We start from the raw sequence: 27,777 nt of genomic DNA on the forward strand, positions 1-27,777 counted from the left end.
GTTTGTTCAAGAAAATTGTGACTAGAGACAGAATTTGCCCTAGTTCATCTTTCTTGTGAAGAAGTTGCTGTGTTTGTACACTATAGGGTTTTGTGACCAAGCATCTTCTTGATCTTTATCATGTGATGAATTGAAAAACTTTGCAGCCAACAACCTTCTCTAGTTGGTGATTGAAGTCGCGTACTGGGATCCGTGCAATTGGTTAGTCACGTACTGGGAGCCGTGCATTACAAGGAGAGATTCTGACTACAGAACAAGTCCAATTGGGTATTGGAGTAAGAGTTCAACTGTAGGTTGGTATAAGGTACTGTGATTCCTTTACTTGTAACCGCTTGTTGTGATAATAGTGGATTCTTGAGAGTGGTGACCTTAAAATCACCCCGTGGGGGGTTTTTGCCGTATAGGTTTTTTCCATTCGTAAACAAATCACTGTGTCAATTTAATTTCTGCTGCATACTTAGTTTAATTGGTTGTTTGTGCTACCACGCGTTTGCATTTTAATTTGATGAATTAATAAATTTGGCTAATTAATCAATTACTTTATCATAAGGGGTCAATATGTTTTTGGCCTATCATAGGCGACTTAAAGATAAGTATAAACTCACTCGTATAGGTTTTTTAAATGATTTAATTCACCGTCTACCAACTTAAGATTTTGACCAACTTCTACCTGAGAACCAAGTCTTTTCATTCTAAAGATCTATTTTGTTAAATCAGAAGGAGCTACGGTACATTAAATATGCCCATATTGTTTCGTACAAAATTGATTTTAAATTGACTATGTTTGAATATATTGGTATTCATTGGAGATTTTAGACTGTCAGGAATGTGATTGAATCGATATAAATCTATAATGTTAGGACCGAGTCTTCTTCTTTCTTGAGACGTACCAACATATACATCGTTGGTTGGCCAAGGAGAGACAATATACAAAATGCATCGATCTTATTTGTAGAAAAACTGGATTTTTATTATTAAAAAAAGTGATTATAATCTAGATTAGTGATAATCATTCAAAGTGAGATAATGACAATGATGAGGAAATGTATGAATATTAATTTGAATAAAACTTCCAAATGTCAGAAAAGAAGCAAACGCAATTACTGGAGAAGGCTTCATTGTAAAAGATCTTCATATATATTCAACGTGTGATATATGGGTCTGTTTGGATAGCACTTATTGTTGTGGAAAGTTGCTAAAAGCTGATTATTGCTGAAAACACTGTAGCAAAATAATTTTTAAATATAAATAGTACCGTAGGACCCACTTTTAATATTTTTAATGTGTGAACAGTGCATGAACAGTACACGCACAGTACATGCACAGTGTTTTTTTCTCACAAAAGTCAATAAATCCTGCTGCTAAAAAAAAAAAAAAAAAAAAAACAGAAAACGCAATGCGACTTTGAGTGATTTAAAGTGCTATCCAAACCGGGTCATAGCCAAGGAACGTCAGCTGTAGACGTCAAACATGCATGCATCACTGTGACTAGTGGCAATTCCAAATTAATTAATTAATTAATTTTTTTTTTATTGGTAGAAATGGAAATATTCATTAAACTAGGAAATCAAAGACACAGAGCAACGTCTCATAGAATACAGACCATTCAAATCAAAATTAAAACTAGTCTCTAAGTTCACAGGCGGACTGTTAAACAAAGTAAAATCATCACTTTGAGCAGCACCCTTCCTGGCCAGGCCGTCTGTGCATCTATTAGCTTCTCGATAGCAGTGGTTAAAGCAAATATGTCTGAACCTAGTGCTTAATTGCCTGCAATCATCCAACAGGGCAGATTGGTTCGCATTAGATTGGGCAGGGCTTGATAGAGCATCAACAACAAACTTAGCATCTAACTCTACTTCTACAACAAGGAAATTTTTTTCTAAACATAATTTGAGCCCATCCTCGAAGAGCCCACAGCTCTGCTAAGTAATTGGTAGTTCTTCCAATTTTTCTCGAGAAGCCAATGATCCAATTTCCATGCTCATCTCGAACAACACTGCCACCCCCTGCAATCCTAGGATTTACTAATGATGAACCGTCGGTGTTCAACTTCATCCAACCTTGAATCGGCCTCTCCCACCTTATGTGCTTCTCGATTAGTCTAGGTGAATTCCTTGGACCTAAGCCACATAGGTAAAACTCCAAAGTTTTGTGCCTAATCTCCGCCGCTGCACTGTGATGGGATTTCTTGTTTTGGAAAACCCAGGAATTATGCTTCAGCCAAATTACCCATATGGCAAAAAGGAAGGTGTATTTCCAAGGTATAGGACTTTGAGGGGTGGCGTGGTTTTCCCTGCCATTTTTGTTCAGCCACTCTAGAAGCTCACTCCTAAAGAAAGATGGATCCAACGCCTCTATGTTTAATTGGTGCCAAATCGGTTTAACAACTGTGCAGTCATGAAGGGCATGGATGATAGTTTCTGGAGCTATCTGGCATAATGGACAATAAATGTCTGTGTCCACCCCTCTAGCATATAGACAGGATTTAACTCCAATACTATGATGATAGCATTTCCACAAAAATAATTGGATTTTTGGGAGAATGTTAGTCTTCCAGATCCATTGCCCTTTGAATAATGGAGAGCTTTCAAGCCCCACAGCTAGTGCATAAGCACTATGTGTGCTGAATAAGCCATTAGGAGTCCTTGCCCACACAAGCTTATCCCTACTTCTTGCAGCAATGGCAACAGGAGTGGCTTGGACACCCAAAGCAACATCTTGTGGCAGAACCATGGATATTGCATCCCACCTCCAACCACCTTCTGACACTACTTCTTGAACTTCTAATTGGAATTCCTTTCTAGTTAGGGGGCCTTGCATTATCCTTCGGAGGGGCCCCTAGTCTGACCATCTGTTAAACTAGAAGCTAAGATTGCTTTCTCTTCCAATAGTCCACATAGCACCTTACTGAAAAACATCCTTCCCCTTCTTGATGGCTGTCTAAACCCAGGAGCAGGGGAGTTTTTCATTGTTGTTGGACCTAAGTCTTCGAGGATTGCAATACTTTTTCTTTAGGACTCAAGTCTATAGAGCCTCTGTCTCAGTATTGAAGCGCCAGTTTAGTTTGGCTAAGAGGGACGTATTCCTCCCCTTAGCTGTTTGGAGTCCTAGACCTCCTTGTTTTTTGGGTTTAGTTACCTTTTCCCATCCAATCCAATGCATTTTCTTGGATGTTTGAGCCCCATAGAAAATTCCGGTTGACTCTATCAATGCCCTTCAATACTTTCCCAGGTAATTGGGCACACTACATGACATAAGCGAGAACCGTAGATAGGGAGGATTGGATGAGAACAGCCCTACCTACCATGGACAATAAGTTTGCTTTCCACTCGGCTAGTTTCTGCTTAACTCGATCTAGAACAAAATTGAAATCTTGGCTAAAGGCCCCTTGATGCTTAATGGGAATGCCCAAGTATTTCCCTAAAGAGGGGGTGGATTGGAATCAGAGAATATCATAAAGAGCATCTCTAGTGTCACTGTCAATGTTTGGGGAGAAAAGCACCCTTGTTTTTGCTTCACTTACTGATTGGCTTGATTTACCACAAAAGAAATCCAGCACATCTCTAATGGTGGAGTAGTTCTCCTGATTAGCCTTGGAAAATAAGACAACATCATCCGCAAACATGAGATGGGAGAAGGCTGGTCTACTCTTAGAAGACTTAACAGGGGTCCAAAGCTTTTCACTACATTTTTCCTCAATCAACTGACTCAAGAAATCCATACATATAATAAAGAGATATGGCAATAAAGGGTCGCCCAATCTGATACCTCTAGATGGGTGAAAACTCTCCAAAGTTCCCCCATTAAACAAAAATGGAAGTAGAAACAGAGGTAACGCAACTCATAATTAACTGAATCAAATCCTGTGGAAGGATAATCCTCATGAGCATTTCTCTAATGAAACTCCACTCAAGCTTGTCATAGGCTATCTCAAGGTTGATTTTGATTGCCATGTACCCTTCTTTGCCTTTCACCTTACTAATTGTGTGAATAAGTTCTTGAACTATGATAGCATTGTCAGTACCTCTCCTGCTTGGCACAAAGGCTGTTTGGAGCGGATTGATAACTTGATCCAGGTGTGGTCTCAGCCTTGCCACAATTACCTTGGTGACTATCTTATAAATGGAGTTACACAAGCTGATAGGCCTATAATTATTGAGCAATTTCGGACCTTGCACTTTAGGAATAAGAGCGATATGCGTCCTGTTTAGAAGCTCAGGCACCATTTTATCCTTAAGAATCTTTTGGATTTCTTTAACTACGAAGTCTCCAACTATCAGCCAGAAGAGTTGGAAGAACTCGGCATGGAGGCCGTCTAGACTGGGGGCCTTGAAAGCTTTCATGGACCATAAGGTAGCCTTTACCTCTTCCACCAACACCTCACAGTCTAGGCTATCACAAACTTCATTTAGGAGTACTGCCTGCCATTGGGAACTAGGAGAAACAAGTCGAGAGGAAGAAGTTTGAGAAGTAGAGTAAATATCTTCAAAACCTCTTTGAATAAAGTTTGCTATGTCCTCCTCCTCTAAAAGCCACTCCCCCGCTTTGTTTTTGATAACTATGATTTTGTTTCTTTTCCTTCAGACTAAAGTGGACAAATGAAAGAACGGGGTGTTGCGATCTCCCTAAACAGTCCAGTTAATTCGAGATTTAAGGGCCCAAAGCACATGCTCCTGATCCAAAACTTGATCAAGTTCCAATTGTAAATTGCTTTCCAATTGAAGGAGAGAGGAGGTGGGGTTAATAGTAATTGCTTGTTGAACACCATCCAGCTTAGCCAAAATTCTTCTTTTTTTTAGCAAAAACATTTCCGAAGTGTGTCTTGTTCCAAGTAGCGGCTTTCTTGGCAAAGTTATCAACAGCCTCTGCTAAACTTGATCCTGCCTACCAGGATGAAAAGACAACACCAGGAAAGGAGGGATCAGAGAGCGCAAAGCTTTGAAAGATAAAAGGCTGAGGTCGTTGCATAGGTCTTCTGGGATTAGATTCTAGAATGAATGNTGTGTGCAGCTTCAATTGGTCTTCTAGCTTGAGGACAGGAGGATGAGTTGCAGGGATGAGGGATTGCTTTTGGAGGATAGCGGCTGATGTTGATGATTGAACTAGTCTCCAAGTGGGAGATTTGTTGGGTTTTGTGGAGCCTAGTTTATTTTTTGGCCTAGCCCATTGTAACCCTATAAGTAGGATATAAAAGCCGCTTTTATAATTAGGGTTTTAGACTACTACGGTTGTTGTGTTTTTTAGAGAGAGAAAAAAAAACACTGTAGCCCCACTTTGTATTTTTCCTTGATAATAGTGAAATCCCTGCAACTTCGTGGACGTAGGCAAATTGCTGAACCACGTAAATACTGTCTTGTGCATGTGATTGTTTTTCTTTGACGTGTGTTTTCTCTATTTTTTTGGTTTCTCACAGGTTGGAATTTTGGTTAAATTCCCAACATTATCAACCATCTTGTTGGCTTTATTCCGTGCCAATTTGTTTATAATTTAGCACTTAGTAACCTTGTATTTAGGTGGAATTCATGTAAGAGTTGTGTGTAAAGAGAGTGTGAAGAATTGCTCAACAATGTGCAAAGAAACAGGGACTCGCGACTAACTCGCGACTTGCAAGTCTCCAAATTGCAGCACACGTGAGAAGCATGTGGGGAGGTAAAGGGTCACGCCAGCTGTTGCACTACAAGACAAAAGTCCCAGGCTAGCCAGGCCGTTAGCTCATGACTTGAACTTGCGACTTAGACCAGTCGTGAGGCCAAGCCGCCAACTTGCCCTGTTTGGCAAAAACTGTCTCTTCGTATTCCAAATACACACTACTATATATAGACCCTTATACCCACGAAATGTAGAGAGATTCCAGAGAGAATTTTGAGAGAGAAACCCTAGAGAAAAACAAGATTGCCTCATCCCCAATCTTCATCTAAGAGACTCCTTAAGAGGTTATTGACCAAATCCTTTTCTTACCACACCCACGTCTGTGAGAAGGTTTTTTGGTGCTAAGGGAAGCAGTTTGGAAGGGACCAATAGTTATTGGTTGATGCTATGGGTTATAGCGGAATCCGATAAGCTAGAAAAGAAAAAGGTTCGGCGCAACCTCGTTGGAGCAGGAAGTTTGGAGGGCTTAGGTACCTGGGTAGATTAGGCTTGGAGGGTTTATTGCTGTTCATGTATCTTAACTACATTTTCTAGTGGATTATTGACCGCTTGGAGGACGGCGGAGAGGTTTTACGCCGAGAGTTTCGGTTTCCTCTTCGATAACTCATCGCGTGTTGTCCTTGTGTTTGCATCTCTCTTTCCTTATCTTTGCTTTTTATTTTCTGATGTGGATGTGATTATAATTGGTTTAGACTGTTTATCAATTCTGTATTTAGCTTATGTTCATGTTCCGCACATTAATTGTTTGATAATAAGCCTGAATTGATAATTTGTAATTGGGGGTTTAAACGTTCATAGTGTTTTCAACGCTATTTGAACTTTCAGACTATGATTTTTAGTGTATTATATATTGAAAAATAAGAAAACTATTTTCAAGAAAATACTTTATACAAAGCCAAACAGGTTTGAATGTAAAAGAGTACTTACATTGGCATTGTTTTCACACAAGAGTAGAAATCAATCAACTCCTTATTGTTAGGATCCTTTCCCAATAAGCCTTCTAATAGATTTTGTAATTGGTCCCTTGGCTTACTCCCTCCAAGTTCATTTGGGATTCTCATCAATTTGGCACGTCCATTTATAATGGCAATGTCCTGAATCTTTAGTTCTCCAGTATATGCTTGATTCACCAATTGAATAACAACAGCAATAATGTCCCTTCAAATATGAAATTAAAAAACAGTGATCAAATAAATCAATAGATCACATGATAATTTTACAAAGATCATGAAAATAAATTAAAAGCTATTTTCATACCTTACAATGATCTTGTACTTATCATCCAATTGATAAGTACAAGACCAAATCCTAGTATTTTTCTTTTTAAATTGGTCTAACGTGGAATCTATTTTCTCCATCACTAGCCAAACTTTGGGATTACTTATAACCATGAGGGGATAAACAAATTCACCACTTCTAAGTCCTTGGAGAAGGCTTTTGCTCATTTGAGCTTTTTCACTATTATCAAATCGAATAAACGATACACAAGCACCACTCAAGGATCCATGACAAACATCTCCACCAGAGTCTGAAATTTCGTACTCAAGTGTTGTTATACCTTTTTCCTGTAGAAAATAGAGAAGAATACCCAACTTTCAATTTAAAATAGAAAGCAAAGCAACAATTTAGGGAGGTGTAGTGAATACAAGATAAGTTAATCAATTATCAATTTGCATTTAAAAAATGATTTATTATGACTTTTTTAGATATGCATTTTGGTTTAATTAGTATTGTGGGGCCTGTTAACTAAAAAAGGTATAGTAGTCCTCAGAACTGGGCTCAGGGCCCAAAGGCCCGATCCGAGAACACGCCGTTGTCCGAGGACGGCCAAAAAAGGGTTTTATTCACGTCAAGTAGGTGGTATGAAAGGAATAAACAGGTATTATATATGGCGGTATAACACACGTCCGAGGACGCCAAAGTCCGAGGTAAAGGTAACCTTTGTGCTGACTGAAAGATTCCGCCAGGTCGTAACTGAACTGGGAATTGGATATAGCTTAACGAGGCGTCGGAGAAGGTAAAAAAATATCTTCTAAAGTCTATCACCTCCTCATTAAATGCTGTCCACCTAACACTCTGGCCGCATTAATGTGGAGGTGATACCTGAATAGTAACTAAGCAGCTTTATGAACACTAAGCTGAAAGTTCCGGTAGGGACTGGATGGGACAGAAAGGAGCCCCCAGGATAAGAACTACACGTGTACGAAGGAAATGAGGAAAGGAGCGAAGTATATAATGTAGGAACGAAGAAAACAGGGGGACTTCTGGCAAAAAAAAAAAGAAAAAAGAGAAAAAGGGAAAGAGAAAGAGAGACCAATTGAGAGAGAGCCGAGGAGAGTTTTCCTTAAAGAGAGAATCAATAGTATCCCTTATTCCTAAAAGAGTATAACCTTTCCTGAAAACAGCACTAGTTCTTGAACCCATACTCTAAAAATTTATTGTTTGGGCTTATTGGACTGAAACCCAACCCTCAGTTCAAATTGAATTGAGTCCCTACAAGTATGATTAGAAATATAGATCAATATGATGGACAGTCATATGAAAGTGGTCTAAATTTGAGTTACAAACATGTGCATTTCCAAAAAAAACTTTACCAAGATGAAGAAAAACTACCATTTCATTTCAGGGTTTTGATGTATAGTAAGAATGAAAGTAAAATCACACACATGCATATAAGAAGTGTAATTTGAGAATAAGAAAAAAGTGGGGGGACTGTGAAAATGTCAACTATAAAATTTAAGATAATTCTCAAAGTTCCCAAAAAAACAAAGTTAGTATTTTTTTAGTACTTTCGTAATTTATTTGTATATGCTAGCAGTTATTGAAGCATCAGTTACGTTAACTGTAATAGGAAAATCAAAATCAATCATATCAACAGGTAGTTACAATATATGAAATCTACCTAAATAAATACTATAGAAAGTTTACTTTTATATATTTATACACATATTTGTATGTTTTGTGTAATTTGGATCCGGGATGTTTATACATATATGCTTGTGCGTATAATTTTTTTTTTTTTTTTTTTTTTGAGAAGATTCTGCATATAATTTGGATATGGGATTTTTTTTAATCTTTCAATCTATTTTTTCTTTATGTGACAAATTGTATAGCTTAATTTTTTTTTTTCCTTTTGGGGATAATAGGATTTGAAACCGTGTTCGTAAGACAACATATGTAATAGCTAGATTTGCTAAAGATGTAAACGATGTCCACGTATATAGCATGTATTTTTTTATAAAGTCTATGTAAGGGTTTGGCGGATTGGAATTTCTCTATGATTTTAAACATGTATTTTAAGGGTTGTAACTTTTAATCGGTAACATTCTTCCATGAATATAAACAAAAGGTTAAGAATAAAAAACTTTAAATATCGGTTTCTTGAAGCCTCTAGAAGAGTACTAGACCTGTGCTTCTCAAAAAAAAATAGAAGAGTACTAGACCTGTGCTTCTCAAAAAAAAAAAAAAAAAAAAAAAAAAAAAAAAAAAAAATTGTAATTAATGGAGCATAAAAAGAAATCTTACGATTTTGGGTTCTGTCAATGAACGCTTTGGTAAACCTGTATGTATAGTTATCGAACACTTCGGCAACGGTGGAAATTCATCATTCTTATTTTCATCACCTTGTACTCTCACGCTTGGAGTTGGAGAGCTTGATGTAGATTCCTCTTTTTGGGAACTCGAATCATTTTTAAATAGTGAGGCAAATGAAACCCTCATTTTGGGGGCCGCTTTGCTGTTGTTTCGGAAGAGAGCTTGGAACTAGAAAGCTAAGACACGAAGTAGTCCGACGTGAACACTGAACTTCGTGAATGTGCAACAGTAGCATGGAAAAAAATGGATGTGCGGTCCTAGTAGTTTTTTTTTTTTAATATAAAAAAATCCGTTAATATATACAGTGTGGACCCCAACTAATGCACTCTTAAAACGAACCCGCATTTCTTATTTTGTCTTTTTCTTTTCCATCTCTTTCTTCTTGTTTATTCGAGGCTGATGATTAACAATGCCTTTCGTAGTCCCAATTTCCAATAGTTTTTTTGCGACTTGTGAATGAATTTTATTTTCTTTGTGTGTTTAAGTCAAAAAGTGCGTAATATTATTATAAGAGAAACAAAAAATATACAGTGTTGCATGTGTCTGTTGACTCCTGAGGGAGAGAGAAACAGAAAAAAAACAGGTTTCTTTCTTTTATTTTTTTTAGGGGTTCAGACTTTAAATTTTCATTCAAACATGGCTTCAGGATCTCTGTGTTCCACCGAGGCTCTGCTTCTGGTATTAATCGGACTTTTCTTTGATGGGTTGTTCTTTATTTGCCTTTTATATATCAATCAGAAAGACTCAGATGTGGATTTGGATCTCTCATTTATATTTTTGTATTAGTTGCTTGAAATGGTTGATCTATGATTCTTTGATCAGGATATTGGGTTTTGGAAATGGTTTTTTTTTTTTCGTTTGTCATTGGTATCATATTTATTTACCAAATTTTGATTTTTATCAGTGCTGAGGTCAGTGGGTTCTTGAATCTGGGTATTCATATATCAATATATTGTCTCTCTGTGTGAGGTCAGTTCATGTTGTGCTGGAATTGTGATTAATGTTAGGCCAATTAGTACCATAGATCATCTAAACTCTTAAGAACCAGTGGGTTCTTATCATTGTGATATTCTTATTATTGTGAATTCTACTCAGGTTGAACAGTGTGCGTACAATATGGTTCATCTCAATTCATCATTTGCACACACAAGTGTTTGGATAAAGTTATGCAAAGACAATAGGCTGTTATTTTTTAAGTGGTCATACTCTGATTTCAAGGACCTCTCCATCTCCAGCTTAACAAGCAACATTCTTCATTTTTCAGTGCATTACTCAGCTCTCTCTCTCTCTCTCTCTCAATTATTTTATTGGAGTTGTTTTCTAATAAAGTTATCCAATCAAATTTCTAGTCGATATATCCATATAGAATAGAGATAGTTCTCCCATATAAATGATAATCTAGTTCATTGATTTTGTAGCATTCTGCAATATCTTTTCATTTCTAGTTACAGAATCGCTTTATTTAATATTGATTTTGGGAATTGTTGATATCACGTCTTTGTTAGATTCCTTGAAAATTGACCGACCTATTGTGCTTGTACTTTTCTTCTGCATTGTATGTGCAGTTGTGAAGGATCTTGAGTATCTTGACTCTCATGAGTGGATTAATGTTGAGGGGAATTCTAATTCTGTTGGCATAACCAACCATGCTCAGGATTATTTAGGTGATGTTGTCTGTTGAATTACTAGAAATGGGGGCTCCTGTATCACAGGGCAACAGCTTTGGTGTGGTTGAAAGTGTCAATGCTACTAGTGATATTTATTGTCCCATTTTTTGGAAAGTGGTTGAAGTGAGCTAAGAGCTCGATGACTCCCTGGATCTGGTGAGTCTCCTTTTCTAATTTGAGTTTCAGATCCTTATGTTATGTAGGGTTTTTTTTTTTTTTTTGTGGGGGGGGGGGGGAGGTCTGGATCTACAAGTAAATTTATAGATTGGAACTGGAGAGAAAAGATAACCATATTTTCTTTTTCATTGTTGACTGGAACTGAATGTCTCAATATTGCCAATCATCTAGAAGCTACACTAAAGTTTCAGTACATTGCCAACCAACCTGAACTTGCTTTTGCATTTGTTAAGGATGTGATACCTGATGATATGTTCATTTATTTTACATGAGAATCCATGCACAAGTGCTCTTGAGCCTCTTTTTTTCTTTCCCAATCAAAGTTTGTAGAGTCAGTCAACAAGCTTTACTTACCGCATTAAGCTGACTCTCTCATCTTTTATTCTTTTGGAGGTTCTTCTTTTCTTCGTGTGTTGAAACATTGAAACACGATCGCTTTCTGATAGCCTGTTATATCCTTCCCTACCCCTCCCTCTCTCTCTCTCTCTCTCTCTCTCTCTCTCCAATGCAAGTAGCTCAGTCCAACACCTATCTTCTTTTTATCAAAACCCTCCGCCTATCTATAGCTTTCCCATTAAGGGGAAGAGGTGCCACTGGGGTGCAAATGCTTGTGGCAGGTCAAACCAGCGCTAGTTTTTTCCATGCTTGTGCTAGGTACCACTGCCCCTAAAACAGAACTGATGTTACAATTAAGTTTTCTGCCTTTCATTTCTAGTTTTCTCAATTGTTCTCGTGATAAATTACTTGCAGTTAAAGGCATAATATTATGGGTTTTATTATGCAATTGGGTTTAGCTTGATGGTTTTGTATTAGGATTTCTGGGGTTAATTTATTTCATTGTCTGTTTAGTTTAATTGGCTTTATTTTTTATGACTCTTTTTGATTTTGGGATTTTTGAATTTTAGGGTTTTATTGGAGGAATTGTGATTGCCATCATTAGGAGTGGATCTTAGCAAGCCTCTGTATGTTTGTGTCTCTGTGTACAAGGGCATTTCCTCTCATATCATCTATTCCATCAAATTGAGTGATATGCTACCATCCTGCAATGCACCAACATCAACATTAACCCAATGCCATATCAATTAGAAAAGCTGAGATTTGGATTTGGATCTCTCATATATGTATTAGTTAGTTAAAATGGTTGATCTATGATTCTTTGATCAGAATATTTCGTTTTTGGAAATTGGGTTTGTTTGTGTTTGTCATTGGTATCATATTTACCATGTTTTTTTTTCAATTACTGCTGAGGTCAATGGGTTCTTGAATTTGGGCATTCATAAATCAATATACTCTGTGTATGTGAAAGCTATACTTTTTGTAGTGTTGTCAGTTTCTTGTTGTGCTGGAATTGTGATTAATATTAGGTCAATTATTCCTATAATTTTTTTTTTCCTTTTTAATGAAAAATGAAACTTAAGCCATTGTCTGTCACATATAATTTGTTGAAAATTCAAACCCAAGTGTGATTATTTGGAGGTAGTGGCTGTCAGTATGGACAATGATCTGTTGCTATAGTGGTGGAAAGTGTGGTGCATATTTTTTTAATTAAATCATATGAAATATAGGATGTGTGATATCTCAAATGTAATATGATTGTTGAACACACTAATACCATGATTATTATTTGACTTATTGAACACACTTCTTTGAGATTTAAATTTGTCATGGGACTACTTATCAAAAAAAAAAAAAAAAAAGATGTCATGGGACTAAGATACTAGTGGCTCATTTTTTAAGAGAATTTCTAAGAACAAAGCAGGAATTGTATAGATGTAAAAGGGTTTTAAATGCTTCTGAAGCTTAACACGCCAAATTCTTAATTTGTCAGTGCATTGCTTATCTCTCTCTCTCTCTCTCAATGCTTTTATTGGAGTTCTGTTTTCTCATAGGAAGTTATCTGATCAAATTTCTAATTGATATCCATATGGAATAAAGATGGTTCTCCAATACAAAGGATAATCTAGTTCATTGATTTTGTAGTATGCAGCAATATCTTTTCATTTCTATATATAGAATCACTTAAGGGGAAGAAACTTTACTATAGTGGAGTGGTGTTGTGTGTGTCGGTGTAGTGGAGAGGCAGTGGATCACTTGTTGTTTCACTGCAAGGTTGCGTACCAATTGTGGAGTTTTGCTTTGAGATCTTTTTGTGTCTCTTGTTTTACCTGAGAGAGTGGTTGACCTTTTGTTTGGGTGGTGCAATTGGTTGGGGAAGCACTCCTCAAGTATTAGGAACTTGGTGCCATTATGCTTGATGTGAACAATCTGGAGGAACGAAACAGGCGCACGTTTGAGGATTTGGAGAGTATGGGGGACAAGCTCATTGCCTCATTTATAGACACTTTGTTTGATTGGTCTCATGCATAGGGATTCACATCTAGTGACTCCATTCCCATGTTTTTAGAGTCTCTTTCTTGTTGTCCATAGCTTCTGTTTTTTTGGCATAATTTTTTTGGCTACTTTATGCTTTCTTTTTTTAAATAAAGTATTCTTGTCTATCAAAAAAATAATTGTTGAGATGGGATCTTTTTTGGTTTATTAGAAAATTGATCTGCTTTCTCCATGTTACATGTGGTTGTGAAGGATCTTAAGTACCTTGACTCTCATGAGTGGGTGAAAGTTGAGGGGAATTCTGCTACTGTTGGTGTAACTGACCATGCTCAGGATCATTTAGGTGATGTTGTCTACATTGAATTACCGGAAGTGGGAGCTCCAATATCACAGGGCGACAGCTTTGGTGTGGTTGAAAGTGTCAAGGCTACTAATGATATTAATTCTCCCATTTCAGGGAAAGTAGTTGAAGTAAACAAAGAGCTCAATGACTCCCCTGGTCTGGTAAATCTCCTTTTTTGGTTTTTTTTGTTTTTTTGTTTTTGTTTTTGTTTTGTTTTGTTTTGTTTTGTTTTGCCTTTTTTTTTGGTGTATTGGGTCTGGATCAACAAGTCATAGATTGGAACAGGAGAGAAATGATAACCGTATTTTCTTTTTCATGGTTGACTGAAACTGAATGTCTCAAAATTGAATTTTGTGCTAATGCACTTAAGAGTTAAGATTTTGGGGGAGGAGTGGTTATGAACTGATTTGAACCATGTCCAATCTTCATCTTTTGACATCAATGCATAAACGAAACATGTCAGAGGCTCAAATTTTGTCTCTGTTTGTTTAAATGCTCTGAATTCAGAGAGGTCTGACTATGAACAAATTTTGCCTCCTGAATTGTGTGCTAGCGATTATAGCTGGGCATATTTTACTATTTCTCTTTGTTCTCTTCATCTTGCCCTGCATGTCTTGTCCCCATGTTGCTTTTTGTCTGGTGTTGCATGGTTCTTCTTTCCTTTTGGGTAGGGCTTCTAAGTCAAGTTTCCTTCTTCTTCCTTATTTTATTTTTTTTTAGTTACCTTCAATGGCCTATAGTTAAATATAGTTCCTTCTAGTATGCAAGTTGTTAGGCAATGTCCCTAGTAGCCATCAAGAATATGTTTCTTCCTTCATTTCTTTTATGCTTATTTCTGATGTATCTGTCTTGATGTGGATTAACTCAAGCCCATATGACAAAGGATAGATAATTAAGGTTGAGATGAGTGATAGTGGTGAATTGAAGAGCTTGATGGATGCAGGTAAGTACACCAAGTTCTGTGAAGAAGATGATATTCACTGAGTGACTATGGCCACGAAGAACTTTGGGCAATTTTCATGTAGGGGTTGTTCATGGATAATCACGATAAATTACACAATCCTTGAAGTGCGTGGTGCTCATATCTTTCTTTCTATTTTTATCCAAACATGTGCTTCCACTGTTCTTCTTTTGTTACCTAAGAGCTATAAATTTAGTGGATATCCTAAGCAAATAATCATTCTGGGTTTTAGTTTCATCTATTGGTGCTGTTTAGGCAGGTTTGTGGTTTGAGAAACATTTTCATAATATTCGTTTGAGTCAAATACTTATTCAACATATGGGATCTCATTTTCTTGATGCATGGAGAATGCTTTCTTTTTCACTTTCACTTGTTAGTTACATGAAAATCAGAGGGTGGATGTCAAGGGATGCTAAAGAAATTTATATTCTTTGGAATTAAATCATTATGGCTAAATATCATCATTCACTAATTGCAACTTGTATTTCCATTTACTATCTTGTCTGTGGTATCATTCTCCCAAATCTGGTGTTAGGTTTTAATGACCAAATCACATTAATTTATTCAATTATTCCATTTCCATCTACTTCTTTTTCCTAGGATATTTCACTTTATCATTGTGTCAAAGCAATGATACTGAGTTTGAATCTTGTCTCTATTTTACCTCTCATTCAAAAATTAAAAATTTCACATATTAGGTCTCACTTAGTGAGGGAAGCTTATACCCACATGTGAGGGAGTATTAAAACAATGATTTGTGATTAAATTCATACTTTTTATCAAGCTTTGGGGATTGGCGATGCTCCCCATTTTAAGTATTAGTCCTTATTTTTTTTTTTTTACTAGATTGCATATTCATATTGAGCTTAAAATAAAAGTAAATAAAAACAAAGCTAAAACTACAAACAAAAGTAAATATAGATATAAATGTGGAAGAGAGAGCCTTGGCGCATTGAATAATCTCTTCACTGTTAGAACACATGCACAAGGGGAGAGTAATGTAGAAATAATACTCATAAGTTAATCACTTACTGAAACTATACCTTTTTTAAAGACACATACATATATAATCAACGGAACACTTATTTAAAAGTTCAAAAGCATTAAGCTCCTAATTTTAAGAGTAATTTGGAGCTCGCATAAATTTGTGATTCACTCTAGTCACACATTTGTTTTATTATTGACTTGGTAGGACATCAAACCTTTATTTAAGGAACCAACTTAGTTATAATTTTGTAGTCATATTGAGACATTGCATCCTTATCTTCAAATTGATACTGGATCAACAAGCATTAAACTGACACACTCTACCATCATTCCTCCAGTTGTGTGTATGCATATTCATCTTTGTAAGGTAGATCCATGACTCATGCGAAATTAACAACATGTGTGAGGAAAGGTACTGGCACTTTAGTAGGTCTAATGCACTCTTTGTTTATATCCTTCCATGCATCCACAATTTGTTTCTGAAATTTGGCATGCACCTCTTGCTTTGAGACATTATATTGCTTCTTGAAGCATTAGATGCTTGAGGTAACGTGCTCTCTCTTTTGCTCAAACTGTAAAAAAAATAAATTCCAAAATATATAATGAGTGTCATTTTTTCTAGGCCCAAATGGATTTGTGGGTCCATTTGAAATGAATCCATTTCATGTTTTAAATAGTATAAATTAAAGGTGCATCTAATAACATGTTATTTAAAATTTTAAAATACACTACACTCTATATACACTATTAGATTCAATAAAGTAAAAATTGAACCATGAAATGAGTCCATAGACAAGGATCGTATTCCTTGCAATACTAAACTAATGTCTCATATACCTTGTTGAAGTAAAGATACTGGGAAAAGATAGAAGATAATTATTATGACTGAATTTGTATATTCTCTATTTTATATATAATTTTAGTACGTGTGGCACTAACAAGACTGCATGTGAAGAATTTCTTAATTGAAATAAAATTTTGTGTTGTATAGGGTTTCGCTGAGTCCCACATCAAGCATATATTGGGTTAATCTAAGATTCATTAACACCTACAAAAAGCTCCAATTGTGATTAGACTAATCTTTTTAGATTACAACACAGATATGACTAACTTTTTTTCTCGAGTCAACAATTAATGTTCCTTGATTTTAGTCACAATCAAGAGCTAACATTTGCTCAATAAGATCCACTAACAATATATGCTAAATAACATTTGTGAAATCTGAGAGTATGATACACTAACATACCTCATTGGAAACAATGTCATCTATTAGCCTGTTTATGATTGATGCTACTATAACAATCTTTGGCTCCTTGAAGACCCACTCCAACACTTCCTTGCTCACTATATCTCCCATGCCAACAAAAGATTTGGTGCTAAGCATGGGGTGACCACAGGATATTAGTGCATTACTCATATATTCCTCCATTGTGGGAATATATTTTTCTTTCAACCATATGGCTTCTTCAAAGTAGGCTTTAACAAGTTTTTTCATCTAGTTACATTAAAACATAAATTTAATGACTAAAAAATGAACATATATGGGGGAAAAAGTGGTTTCAAGTGAATTAATAGTGTCATACCGTACCTTTTGCATAGTGAACGTATAATTTTCCTTCTTTGCACATCTTTTCCTCAATTTCTTCAAGAACATCCAAGATTGCTTTATAACACAACTTCATGTAATCTCTAAGTTTGTCTATGCAATTGATAGACCACCTATAATTTAAACGTTGGAATGAAGTGTGTAATGTTGACTTTAACCCCACGATCGCCCCCCCCCCCCTCCAAATATAAAAAACATGATATTCCCCAGTTAACTTAAATTGAGGGAATCTTTGTCAAGTTAATACTTTATTTTCTTGATCTGGAGTATGTATAGAATGCCACTCAATGAAAATTTTAAATGAATGTATTGGATACATCTTTAAATTTATAATATTTAGAATGAATCATGACATGAATCCATTTCAAATGAAGAGAATCATATATGCTTTTACTAAACCTTTTAATTGCATTGTGAAGAGCCCGAGTTCTTCATGTGTGCCATGTACATCATATATGTATCTATAATTGATGTCATGCAAATTGTTTTAGTTAGTATCCTCCTAGCAAGAGAGTATTGGGATTCAAAGTGCACTCCCAAATCCAGAAGTATAACTCCACCACCTTGTCTAGTGCAAAAGATGAGTTTGTCCGCAACATGTACTTTTCACCACCAAATTATAATTTTAACAAAAATTGTCTGGTCAAATCATGTCTTATGAAAGTGATGATCATAAATATATACAATAAATACTCATATTTCATATTTAGCTACTTTTATACTAATTTGTGCTGATTATAGTGTTTCTTTGATTTATAGGCAATAAAAGCTTTACATATAAAGTGGGACAAGCCAATTGTCAAGCTAACTTAAGACCCAATGTGAAGCACAAAGGAAAGATCAGCCCAAAGTAAAGATCCAGCTCAAGCGTGAATTCAAGAAAAGACCAAAAACAAAGAAAGAAAAAAGAAAAAAGAAAAAGAAGCCCAAGATTCATCCAACGTGGATGAAGTGTGCAAGAAATGAAACTCAAATCAAGCAATTTTTAGTTTTTTACACAGTCANTCTCTATTTATTTTTTGTGTTTTATTTCAGCTACCATGAGTAGCTAAATTTTCAATTAAGGTTGAGGATGAGACCTTCTTAAAGATTATTAGTTTTATTTATGTGATTTGATTTGTTTTAAAATAGTTGTTCTTTAATGATTTAAACTGTTCTTGCTTCATTACTATTAACTAAGATAGGATTTTTAATATGAGTTCAATCATGTTTTTCTCATGATTTTGGATTTATTTTAATTAATTGAATGCTTGGTTTATTATTGTTTGATTATAAAATTGGATATCTTTTGTGATTTGTTTGGCTACGGATACAATTGATGATTTGATTTTATACTTAGTAAGCGAAGAAGAGCATGCTTTAGATTATTAAAAGAAGAATTTTAATGAGATATTTTCCATGATAGCATGAATGATTTCTAGATTATCATGCAATAGTTGAGAAAAATTAATGATCATAAATATATACTGATATGATTTACAATGCAGATTTCAAAACCTTAATTCATTTCTCTAGATTGTTTAATCTTTTTACTACTTTTGTATTATATCTTTTGCTTAGTTTAAGGCTTAGCTTTATTTAATTTCAAAACAAACAATTTTTATTAAACTAGATTATGATTAATTTGGTTAAGATTTGATTAATTTTCTTACGTTTATACAAGTCTTTATGGGTTTGACCTCGCTTTTGTCAAACTATACTTCAATATGGTTCGTACACTTGCGAGTACTTTAAAATTTCACAATAGAAAGCTTAATTACAACACCAATATAGTGAGATATAGCTAATGAACTTACCTTGAGATATGGCTAAGTTCCTTATGGTGTTGTTTTTGCAACATGTTAAAATCCAATTTTGCTAAGTTTAGTAGAACTTTATTACGTGAAGCAATTTCTTGGTAGATAGAAAAGTAATGTCTTGCCTCTACCCTTGGCAAGGATTTTAGAATGGGCCAATTTAAGGCACAACTTACTTGTGTGGCGAAAAGAGGGCGAGTCTTGAGTTTGATTCATTTTTTTACTCTACAATCGGTAATTTGTCAAAAGAGATGTCACTTTTAATGTCTTCATTTTTAAGATGCAAAACAATTTGTCTTGGTTACATACCTTATCTTATTATTTTATCCAAAAACACAAGCAACTATTATCAAGCCTATTTTACATATGTACTTAATTAATGATAATTTTTCACGTAATATATATATATATATATACACACCTCGGAGCCATTAGAATAAGAGAGGAAATGGTCTCCCCATAATGTTTGGAAATGGAACAGAGGCTTAACTTAAGCCTTATTAATGTGTGCCTCTTGTCCTACAAAGTTCAAACACTAGCATGAACGAAAGAGATTATGCGCTTAGGTACTTATAGATTAGCCGCGGCACGTAATTAGAACCTCCCTTCATAGACCATTTTTTTTGGTGCTAATTAATTAATTACCTCTATATAGAATGCAAATTAGGAAAAATCTTGGGTGAGACGGCGGCGCCCCTTGTCACACAAGATAACATCTCGCAAATTAGATAAGCTTCCAAACTCACCTAATACGTGTAAAAGAATAGTTTTAGATGGCTTTTGTACAAAAGCCATTCTCTCTTATCTAGAATTATATGCCCATGTTTCTTATGTATTTTTCTCACAAATTGAAATGTCAAATCCCTACATGTAAGCGGACAAAACCATGCACAAAAGGACATATTGAGCAAGTGGGAGATGAGAGGTACATGTGCAATTTGGTGGGTTTGATACTACCCTTATCTGTTAGCCACATATTTTGAGGTGGAGGTTGGTGGGTGTGATACCCAAGGAAGTCAATCTCCTGAGACCATACCAATTTGACCAGTGAAACAATATATTTTGGTACCGGTTAATACTGGCATACTGTTTCAGGTTTACTGCGCTATACATATTCAATGTAATGATAGTTATTTTTATCAACATATAAAAATAATAATTTTAATAGCACATACTAGACATCTTTAAAAAATATTTTTTGTAAAGTCTAAATGTTTAATTTTTTAATTATTAGAGCATTCACAGTAGTGGAACTAAAAATTTAGCTATTTGGTACCACAAAAAGTTAATTTATCTATTTTATCTACTCACTTTACAAAACATCCAGCAGCAGTGGATCTATTTTAGCTTTCAGCACAATAAAATAATATAAACATTACAATAAAATAATATGTCTACTACAATAAAATAATATATCTACTATAATAAATAATATATCCACCACTGCCGGCCCCACCGCCACCGCCACCGCCACCATTGACTCTTCCACCGCCGCCGCTGCCATATGATAGTAAATAATAGTCTAGTGTTAACAAGTGATTTTTTTTTTTTTAAAAAAAAAAAAAAAAAAACCCCAAATCATACTTATACATTTTTTTTTTACTAAAAAAATTTCTCAATCATCATGATAGTAAATAATTATCTTGTGTAACAATAATATTTTGTTTTAACCCCAAATTATATATATACAAATTTATCTTTTTTTTTTATCTTTTTTTTATCTTTTTTGAGAAACAAACACACACAAAGGAGAGGGAAAATAGTTATAATACAGAGGCACAACATAACTCCTTTACTCAAAAGCCATAATAATTGAGTTGAGTATATAAAATAACTAAATAAAGTCTAAAATGCCACAGTTTAAAAAATAAAGAAGGCTAGGCACAAGTTCATTAAATGGTTTAAAAATAAAAGTTTAAAACCACACAGTATTATGAAAGTATATTATATTATAATATAATATAAATCCTGACACTATGTCTTCTTCTTCAAAATCAAGTTGCTGACGTTTCTATCAAAAAAAAAAAAAAGAGAATTTTTGGTGCCACAAACTAGTGCACAACTCGCCTCATGCACAAAGTTGTGCACTAGTTTGTGGTACTAGAATTTTTCAAAAAAAAAAAAAATTAAAGAAAGCCAGGCAGCAAATGTATAGTTGTGCACTATAGAATAAAAAATGAATTCTTTTTTTAGCTCTTAGTAGTGCATAGTCATTTATAATTGTGCACTATAGTAATGAAGGTAAAATTTTTACCTTTAACTCCATTATTGCAATACTCTTTTTTATATGTAGTGGTGCTAAAAATAGCTTTTTAACTTTTTAGTATTAGACCTATTAATATAATTCCATGTTTATTTCTTCCCACACCATGCATAATATTAGCCCAAGCCAATTCTTGGCCTTTTATAGAAAAGAAAGAAGAAAGCCCAACACTTCTCTTATTCTAGTTTTCTCTTCCCTTGTCTCACATTTATTTTATTTTTTCATTTATTTTTTTCTACTGTTGCACGCCTGAAGCTAGTTGCCTGCCAATCTATCATTCCTATTTCCAAGTTCCAACACATCATAACTTCACACGCTATCTCTTTACAAACACACGTTACCTCTTCCTTTTTCAAATCAATTTTGTCTTCACTCTTCACTTTTACTTCATTTCTTCCCATTAGTTATAGATCTCTCTCTCTCTCTCTCTCTCTCTCACAGTATCACACAATTCACACCAGTCTAACTTTTTTAGGATCAATCCTGTATATTTTTTTCTTCACTTCAACCTGATTTCCAATGCATGAATCACCGATGCCTCTCCTCACCACCAATCGGTATTTCGTTGTCACTAGTGTGATAAAAAGGAGGCAAAGAAAGACAGAAGTTTAGTATGGCGTGAGAAAAGGTACCGGTCCAGTATCCACTAACCGGACGTAATCTAGTATTTAGTATTTACCACGGAATGGCCGAAACGAACCCGGTATGGCCGGTATTTGAACCAATATGAAATGTCAGTGTTTCTGTAGCGGCTAAGACACCGAAACAGCAAATACCAGTTGTACCAGCCGGTATGGTATGAGACTATCTTCCTTGGTGATACCACCCCTATCTATTAGCCACATAATTTGAACCTCTACTTTAAACCTCATAAAACCCAAAACCTAAATACACCAAAAATTGGCTTTTATCTCTTTTTCACAAATTTTCCAGCAAAATGCTCTATGCTTGAAACTATTAAGGAAAATGACTCTGTTTTGAAACTCTATTTTTAGAAAATAGAGTTTCAAATGTAAAACTTGATTTTTGGAAAATCGAGTTATAGCGAACGTGGACTTAGATTTTTTTTTTCTTTTCTTTTTATGGAACTCGAGTTCCATGAACTCAAGTTCCACTTGAATTTTTTCAAGGAACTCGAGTTTCAAAAATTTTTTAATTTTAATTTTTAGGTCGTTATAACTCGATTTTCCAAAAATTGAGTTTTAAATTGAAACTCTATTTTCTAAAAATTTAGTTTCAAAACAAAGACATTTTCCTAATTAGTTTGAGAAAGAGAACATTTTGCTGGAAAGTTTGTGAGAAAGGGACAAATGCCTATTTTGGCCCCCAAAAAGCTCTTTGTCACATAGGATATAAACTAGAGAAAAATATATTAATTCTCTATCTCTATTGATGTTGCATGCCACACTTTTGAAACAAGGGTTGGCAGCTTGTGTGCTTGTCCTAGACCAAACATAATTCCTTTTGAAACCAATGGTTTGGTCGGCTAAGTATTAGTTTTTTACACAAAACTAATTCAGCCATTCGTGTAACGATTCTCCACCATAGGTCCTTAGCTTGAATTGGACGAAGGCCGATAAGCAATACTCAAATAACATTCCTCTCTCTCTCTCTTTATATATATATATGTGTGTGTATATAAGTTTCATTCTCTTTTTTTGTACATGTTAGAGAAATATGTTAGCCTAATAATTTAGGCCAAAGTCCAATTATGCTTTATGTGTAAGTCAAGTCTTATACTTCTATTACTAGTCAATTAATCATAGCTAATGTGTGGTTAATTAGTTTAGGATTTTGCTTGTAATTATATTGGCTTCATTGTAACATATGAATTGTGCTTTACTCATTTATTAAATATGTAGCCTTGGGTTTTTTCTTTTTCCATGGACATATGTCGTTAGACAAAGCCATGTAACCCTATTTTATTCTTATGTTACTCTTTTATGCTTCCGCATCTACAATATTTCTATATCTCCAATTTATTTAACATATTCTCAGTTTAAAATTTTTTTAAAGAGATATATTTGTCATAGTCACTTACCTTATTCCAATAAATCAAGAGGCATAAGTTTTTCACAACAATTAACATGGTTTGTTGTAATTGATACATAATAAAAGTTGTATTAGTGGTGGACCAATTTACAAGTAATGTTATTCCAATATAACTTACCACTTAGAAATTTGCAATAATAATAATAATAAATTGTGGAAAAAAATTGTATCCCCTCCCTTCATTCACAAAATCTTTTCTGCTTAAGTCAAGTTGCTTAGTTTCTCAAATGAAAAATAAAATAAAATAAAAATAAATAAATAAATAAATAAATAAAGAGAGGTAATTATCCTATATTTGTTTAATAGAGTGTATCATATAGTACTTTCCACTATAAATTTGACTTTTGAGTAAAGTTTATGATATGCCTTTGTATTAAAACATTATTCACTCATTGGTATGTATTTCTTTCTTAAAAAGTACTCTCTTTTTTTTTTTTTTTTTTTTTTTTTTTTTTTTTAAGTAAGTCGATAGTTAGAAGGGTGGATTTGAAAAGGTACTCATACCAATAGTAATATAAAAGATCAATATCCCCAAGTTTCATGCAATAACATTAAAATTTTAACACAATCAACAATTCATTTTGAATAAATTTAACATTGGGTACGTTCAGTATAACATTTTCCAAGATCATTTAGTTGCTTCCTCTCCTTTAAGGATGCACAGAAACAGGATTTCTCCTTGAGAGGATAAAAACTTTTTTTTAATCATTCTAGAAAAAATTTAAAAAAAAAAATCAAAAGCAAGTTGATACATAAAATTCAAACTAATATAGTATAAATATTAATCAAATATAAATAATAATAAAAAAGACAAAATAATTGTTCTTAATACATTTCTATTCATGTATCAAAATAGGACTTGACTTTTAAAACTATCTATGATTGATTTGCATTAAAATTCTCGGCAATTTCCTTATCTATGTATCTATATATCTATATCTATATATAGATAGATAGCTATCAATCAATCAATCTATTTATATATATATATATATATCCATTAAAAAAATATTTTTCATTTTTTTTGTAAAACTTATATTTGACAATATTTATGGTTAGAAAAATCTATAAACCAAATAAATGCTATATATCTTTCTAAGAAAAATAAAAATAAAATTTACATATATTATATCAGTATACGTTCAACATTATTTTAATTAAATAAATAATTATTGTTTCCAAGTAAAAAAAAAAAAAAAAACCAAAAAAAGTTTGAAACTATACAAATTCAGTCGCTGAACATTATATTATATAATATTTCTAATATACTTATAACATGGCACCAAGTTTTAGGGAGGGGCGACCCCTGTTGGCATCCTAGGACTGGAAATAGTTAGCATACCTGTAAGATTTTAATGACGAATTTTAAGGTGAGACAGTGTTTGTGGGGAAGATAGGATGACGATCCTTCTTTCTCACGGTGCATCTCATGGTTGTGTCGCTAGCACTGGCTATGCTCACGGTACTTGTGTGTGGGGTATGAGCGTATGAGAGAGTGTGGAATCATCAACAATCACTGGAATTTCTAAAGATGTGATTGGTTATGTGAATTCTTTAAAACAATGGTGGGTTTTTTTTTTTTTTTTTTTTATTACAATAAATGTAGTTCCTCTAAGCTTAAATTAAATAAAATAATGTCTTGAACCATAAAAAAGTTTCAAGGGTTTAGTTACACGTTCAGAGGATTCGCATCAAATTGTCTATTTTAAACTACATTTTATTAAAATATCAATTTTCTTTGATATTTTTTAATTGTTTTTCTTTATTCATACACAATAACCACTATCTACTCTATTTCTTCATTCTTGAGATACATAAAGAAAAAATAAATAACTAAATGCAAAATAAATAGTGTTAGTGTAAATCTACAATTACTTTAACAAACTTGTAAATTTGCATAGTTACTTTAGTAAACTTGTAAATTTACACAATTAGACATAAACTGATATAAGTTATTTTTAAGCAAAATTGTATAAATTCTACACATTTTTCCTATTATACGCAGACTGATGTGAATACTCTTAATGTGTTAGGTGCCTCACGACATTCGGTCATTATCAATACCTAATTTTGATTATTTCTTAAAAATATTTGTCACACGATATAAATAGTTTTCTAATCTTAAGGATATTTGCCTCATAATTATTTGGTGGCACATACAACAAATAATTATCAAATTTTTGGCTATCTCGACACTGTGCTTATTTAGTACATGTGTTTAAATACATGTTTTTAGTTTTTAAATAATATTATACATATTTTCATACATTTTTTCACCCATACGTATTTTCCAAAAAACTGAAAACTGTTGTTTAAACACACGTACCAAATGAGCAGTCTTTTAGCATATTGTTTAAAAATTCATTCTTTGTACTTTTGTTTTTCATTTTTTAGACCAGTTTTTATTTGGCATTTTCTAGTAACTGTATGGTGAATAATTTTTATATAAATACAAATAGGATTAGAATATATGATAACTGATTCATGATGATTGTTTTTTTTATTGTTAAGTCAACATACTAAAGAGTTTTTTTATTTTTTATTTTTTATTTTTTATTTTTTTTATGTAGGCGAGATTCATCCCTAAATTCTTTATTAAAAAATATAAAATCTTACCAATTAAGATAATTGGAATACATTATATAGCATATATATTCAAGAAAATAAGGTTTATATATTAGAAAATTAGATATTGAACGAGATGGTTAGAAAAATAATTCACTAATTTTTCTATTACCAATCGGTACTTGATTGCTGAATTTTATAACTCTCTGAGAATGAGATTCCATAATTTGGAGGAAAAGTGAAAGGCTGGTTTGTGCTAGGTTTTATAGGATGGCCCAAAAAGGTAATCGGGTCTAAGCCCAAACCCGCTCCAACGATGCAGCTAGTTCTAGAGTTGACTCAGTTGAGTTGAGTCGAGTCACCTTAATTGGTCCGAGTCGTTATACTAAAACCCCTGAAACCCAAAACCTTTGAAAATCCTCAGAAACCTGTCTGTCATTGTTCTGCTTCTAATTTCAAAACCAAAGCCCCAAAGCAAAACCATTTCTTCTTCTTCTTCTATTATAGTTTATTATAGGGATATGTCTGTTTCCTTCTCTTCTCTTCAGTTCTTCCATCAAAAACCTCTCTTTTCTGTAAGTACTCTCTCTCTCTCTCTCTCTCTCTGTATGTCTTTCTCTTTGTATTATTTTGTGTTTGAAGTAATGGGTTATTGTTGCAGAGCCTTTATTGGAACCAAAGGGCAACTGGGTTTTGGAGAAGCACAAATTTTGTGAGGAGTATTGCTGTAAAGGCAGGCCCAAAGAGGGTATCTTTTGGTAAAGAATGCAGGGAGGCCTTGCAAGATGGGATTGATAAGCTGGCTGATGCTGTTTCTCTCACCTTAGGACCTAGAGGTATCTAGGAATTCTTCATTTCTGTTTGTTTTGATAGCTTTTTTAGGTTGCTACCATTATATACCGTCTCTTACTCTCTTTATGCTTTAGTTTTTGAGAACAAGAGGGATTATTTCATTTTCTATCTATGCTTATATTGGTGAAGGGATCAATGATAAGCCTACAGGTTAAAAAATATCTTGTTGGTGATTCTTGCTATATCATTTGCAATGCATACAGTAGTTTCAATTGGATGATTGTTATTTGGTAATAGTTTGCCAAGTTTAATTTGTTTTGTCTATGTAGTGGTAATAATAATGAGAAATGTGCTGGAGGCTACACATTAAATTGATTTCATCTATTTCAGTGAAGTGAGCCAGCTAGAGATTTGACTTTGTCTTATCAAGTTGTGAAATTTTTCAGTGCATGGTGTAGTTGAGCCACCCAACAAAATTAGGCTAATGGAAGATTGCAGTGCCACTTTGCAAGACTTTAATTTGCAAGTTCACTGCAAATTTTATTTATTTCGCATTTGCATGAGATTGTGCTTTACCTTGCACTTCTAATGTGTATATTCAATTTAGTCCGAGAAGTTGTACTAAATTTTATTTATATTATCATTTTAATTTTTCTCTCCCCTTTTTTTCTCCTAGGCAGGATTGGGGGGGGGGGGGGGGGGTGTTGTAAAGATGTGAGTTGTTCTAAAGCCTATATGGAGCTTGAGAAAAATTCTATACCATTTGGGAAGAGTTCAGAGTAGCAAAGCTTGAATTTGTGTATTTGCTATTTTCTATCATGAAAATTTTCTTCACGAACTTTTTGAATCTAGGACGAAATTGTATCATGAGATTCATTCTCACTGAATGGCAGAGTGTTTATTGGAGTAGGTGAATTTGAAATATTGAGAATTGTTGCTTTTTTTTTTTTTTTTTTGTGGTTTTTGTTTTATTTTTTGGGGGGGGGGGGGA

At 34.0% G+C, this 27,777-nt stretch overlaps 1 protein-coding gene, 1 non-coding gene and 1 pseudogene across 4 annotated transcripts in view; 2 read left to right on the forward strand and 1 right to left on the reverse strand.

Annotated features, from left to right (window-relative positions):
- The first annotated feature begins 9,630 nt into the window (after positions 1 to 9,630).
- On the forward strand, positions 9,631 to 15,088 carry LOC112032033 (uncharacterized). Of its 3 annotated transcripts, XR_010631481.1 has the most exons (4): positions 9,634 to 9,924; positions 10,812 to 11,069; positions 13,674 to 13,925; positions 14,708 to 15,088. It is a non-coding gene; the product is annotated as an uncharacterized LOC112032033 (transcript). The 3 variants fall into 3 exon arrangements; XR_010631482.1 differs by lacking the exon at positions 10,812 to 11,069 and having other exon boundaries at positions 9,631 to 9,924; XR_002885038.2 differs by lacking the exons at positions 13,674 to 13,925; positions 14,708 to 15,088 and adding an exon at positions 11,996 to 12,799 and having other exon boundaries at positions 9,643 to 9,924.
- Positions 15,089 to 15,991: 903 nt separating this feature from the next.
- On the reverse strand, positions 15,992 to 20,618 carry LOC112032016 (probable terpene synthase 2; annotated as a pseudogene).
- A 5,743-nt stretch (positions 20,619 to 26,361) lies between these two features.
- The window catches only part of LOC112032040 (chaperonin 60 subunit alpha 2, chloroplastic-like), an 8,351-nt gene continuing 6,935 nt past the window's right edge, over positions 26,362 to 27,777 (forward strand). The window contains exons 1-3 of the mRNA XM_065779790.1: positions 26,362 to 26,569; positions 26,656 to 26,830; positions 27,233 to 27,372. Of these exons, the coding sequence (XP_065635862.1) occupies positions 26,516 to 26,569; positions 26,656 to 26,830; positions 27,233 to 27,372 (369 nt within the window). The 5' untranslated portion in view covers positions 26,362 to 26,515. The remainder of the gene's footprint in view (positions 26,570 to 26,655; positions 26,831 to 27,232; positions 27,373 to 27,777) is intronic.

Source organism: Quercus suber, unplaced genomic scaffold (genome assembly GCF_002906115.3).
Source record: "Quercus suber isolate HL8 unplaced genomic scaffold, Cork oak 2.0 scaffold_217, whole genome shotgun sequence".
Lineage (NCBI taxonomy): Eukaryota > Viridiplantae > Streptophyta > Magnoliopsida > Fagales > Fagaceae > Quercus > Quercus suber.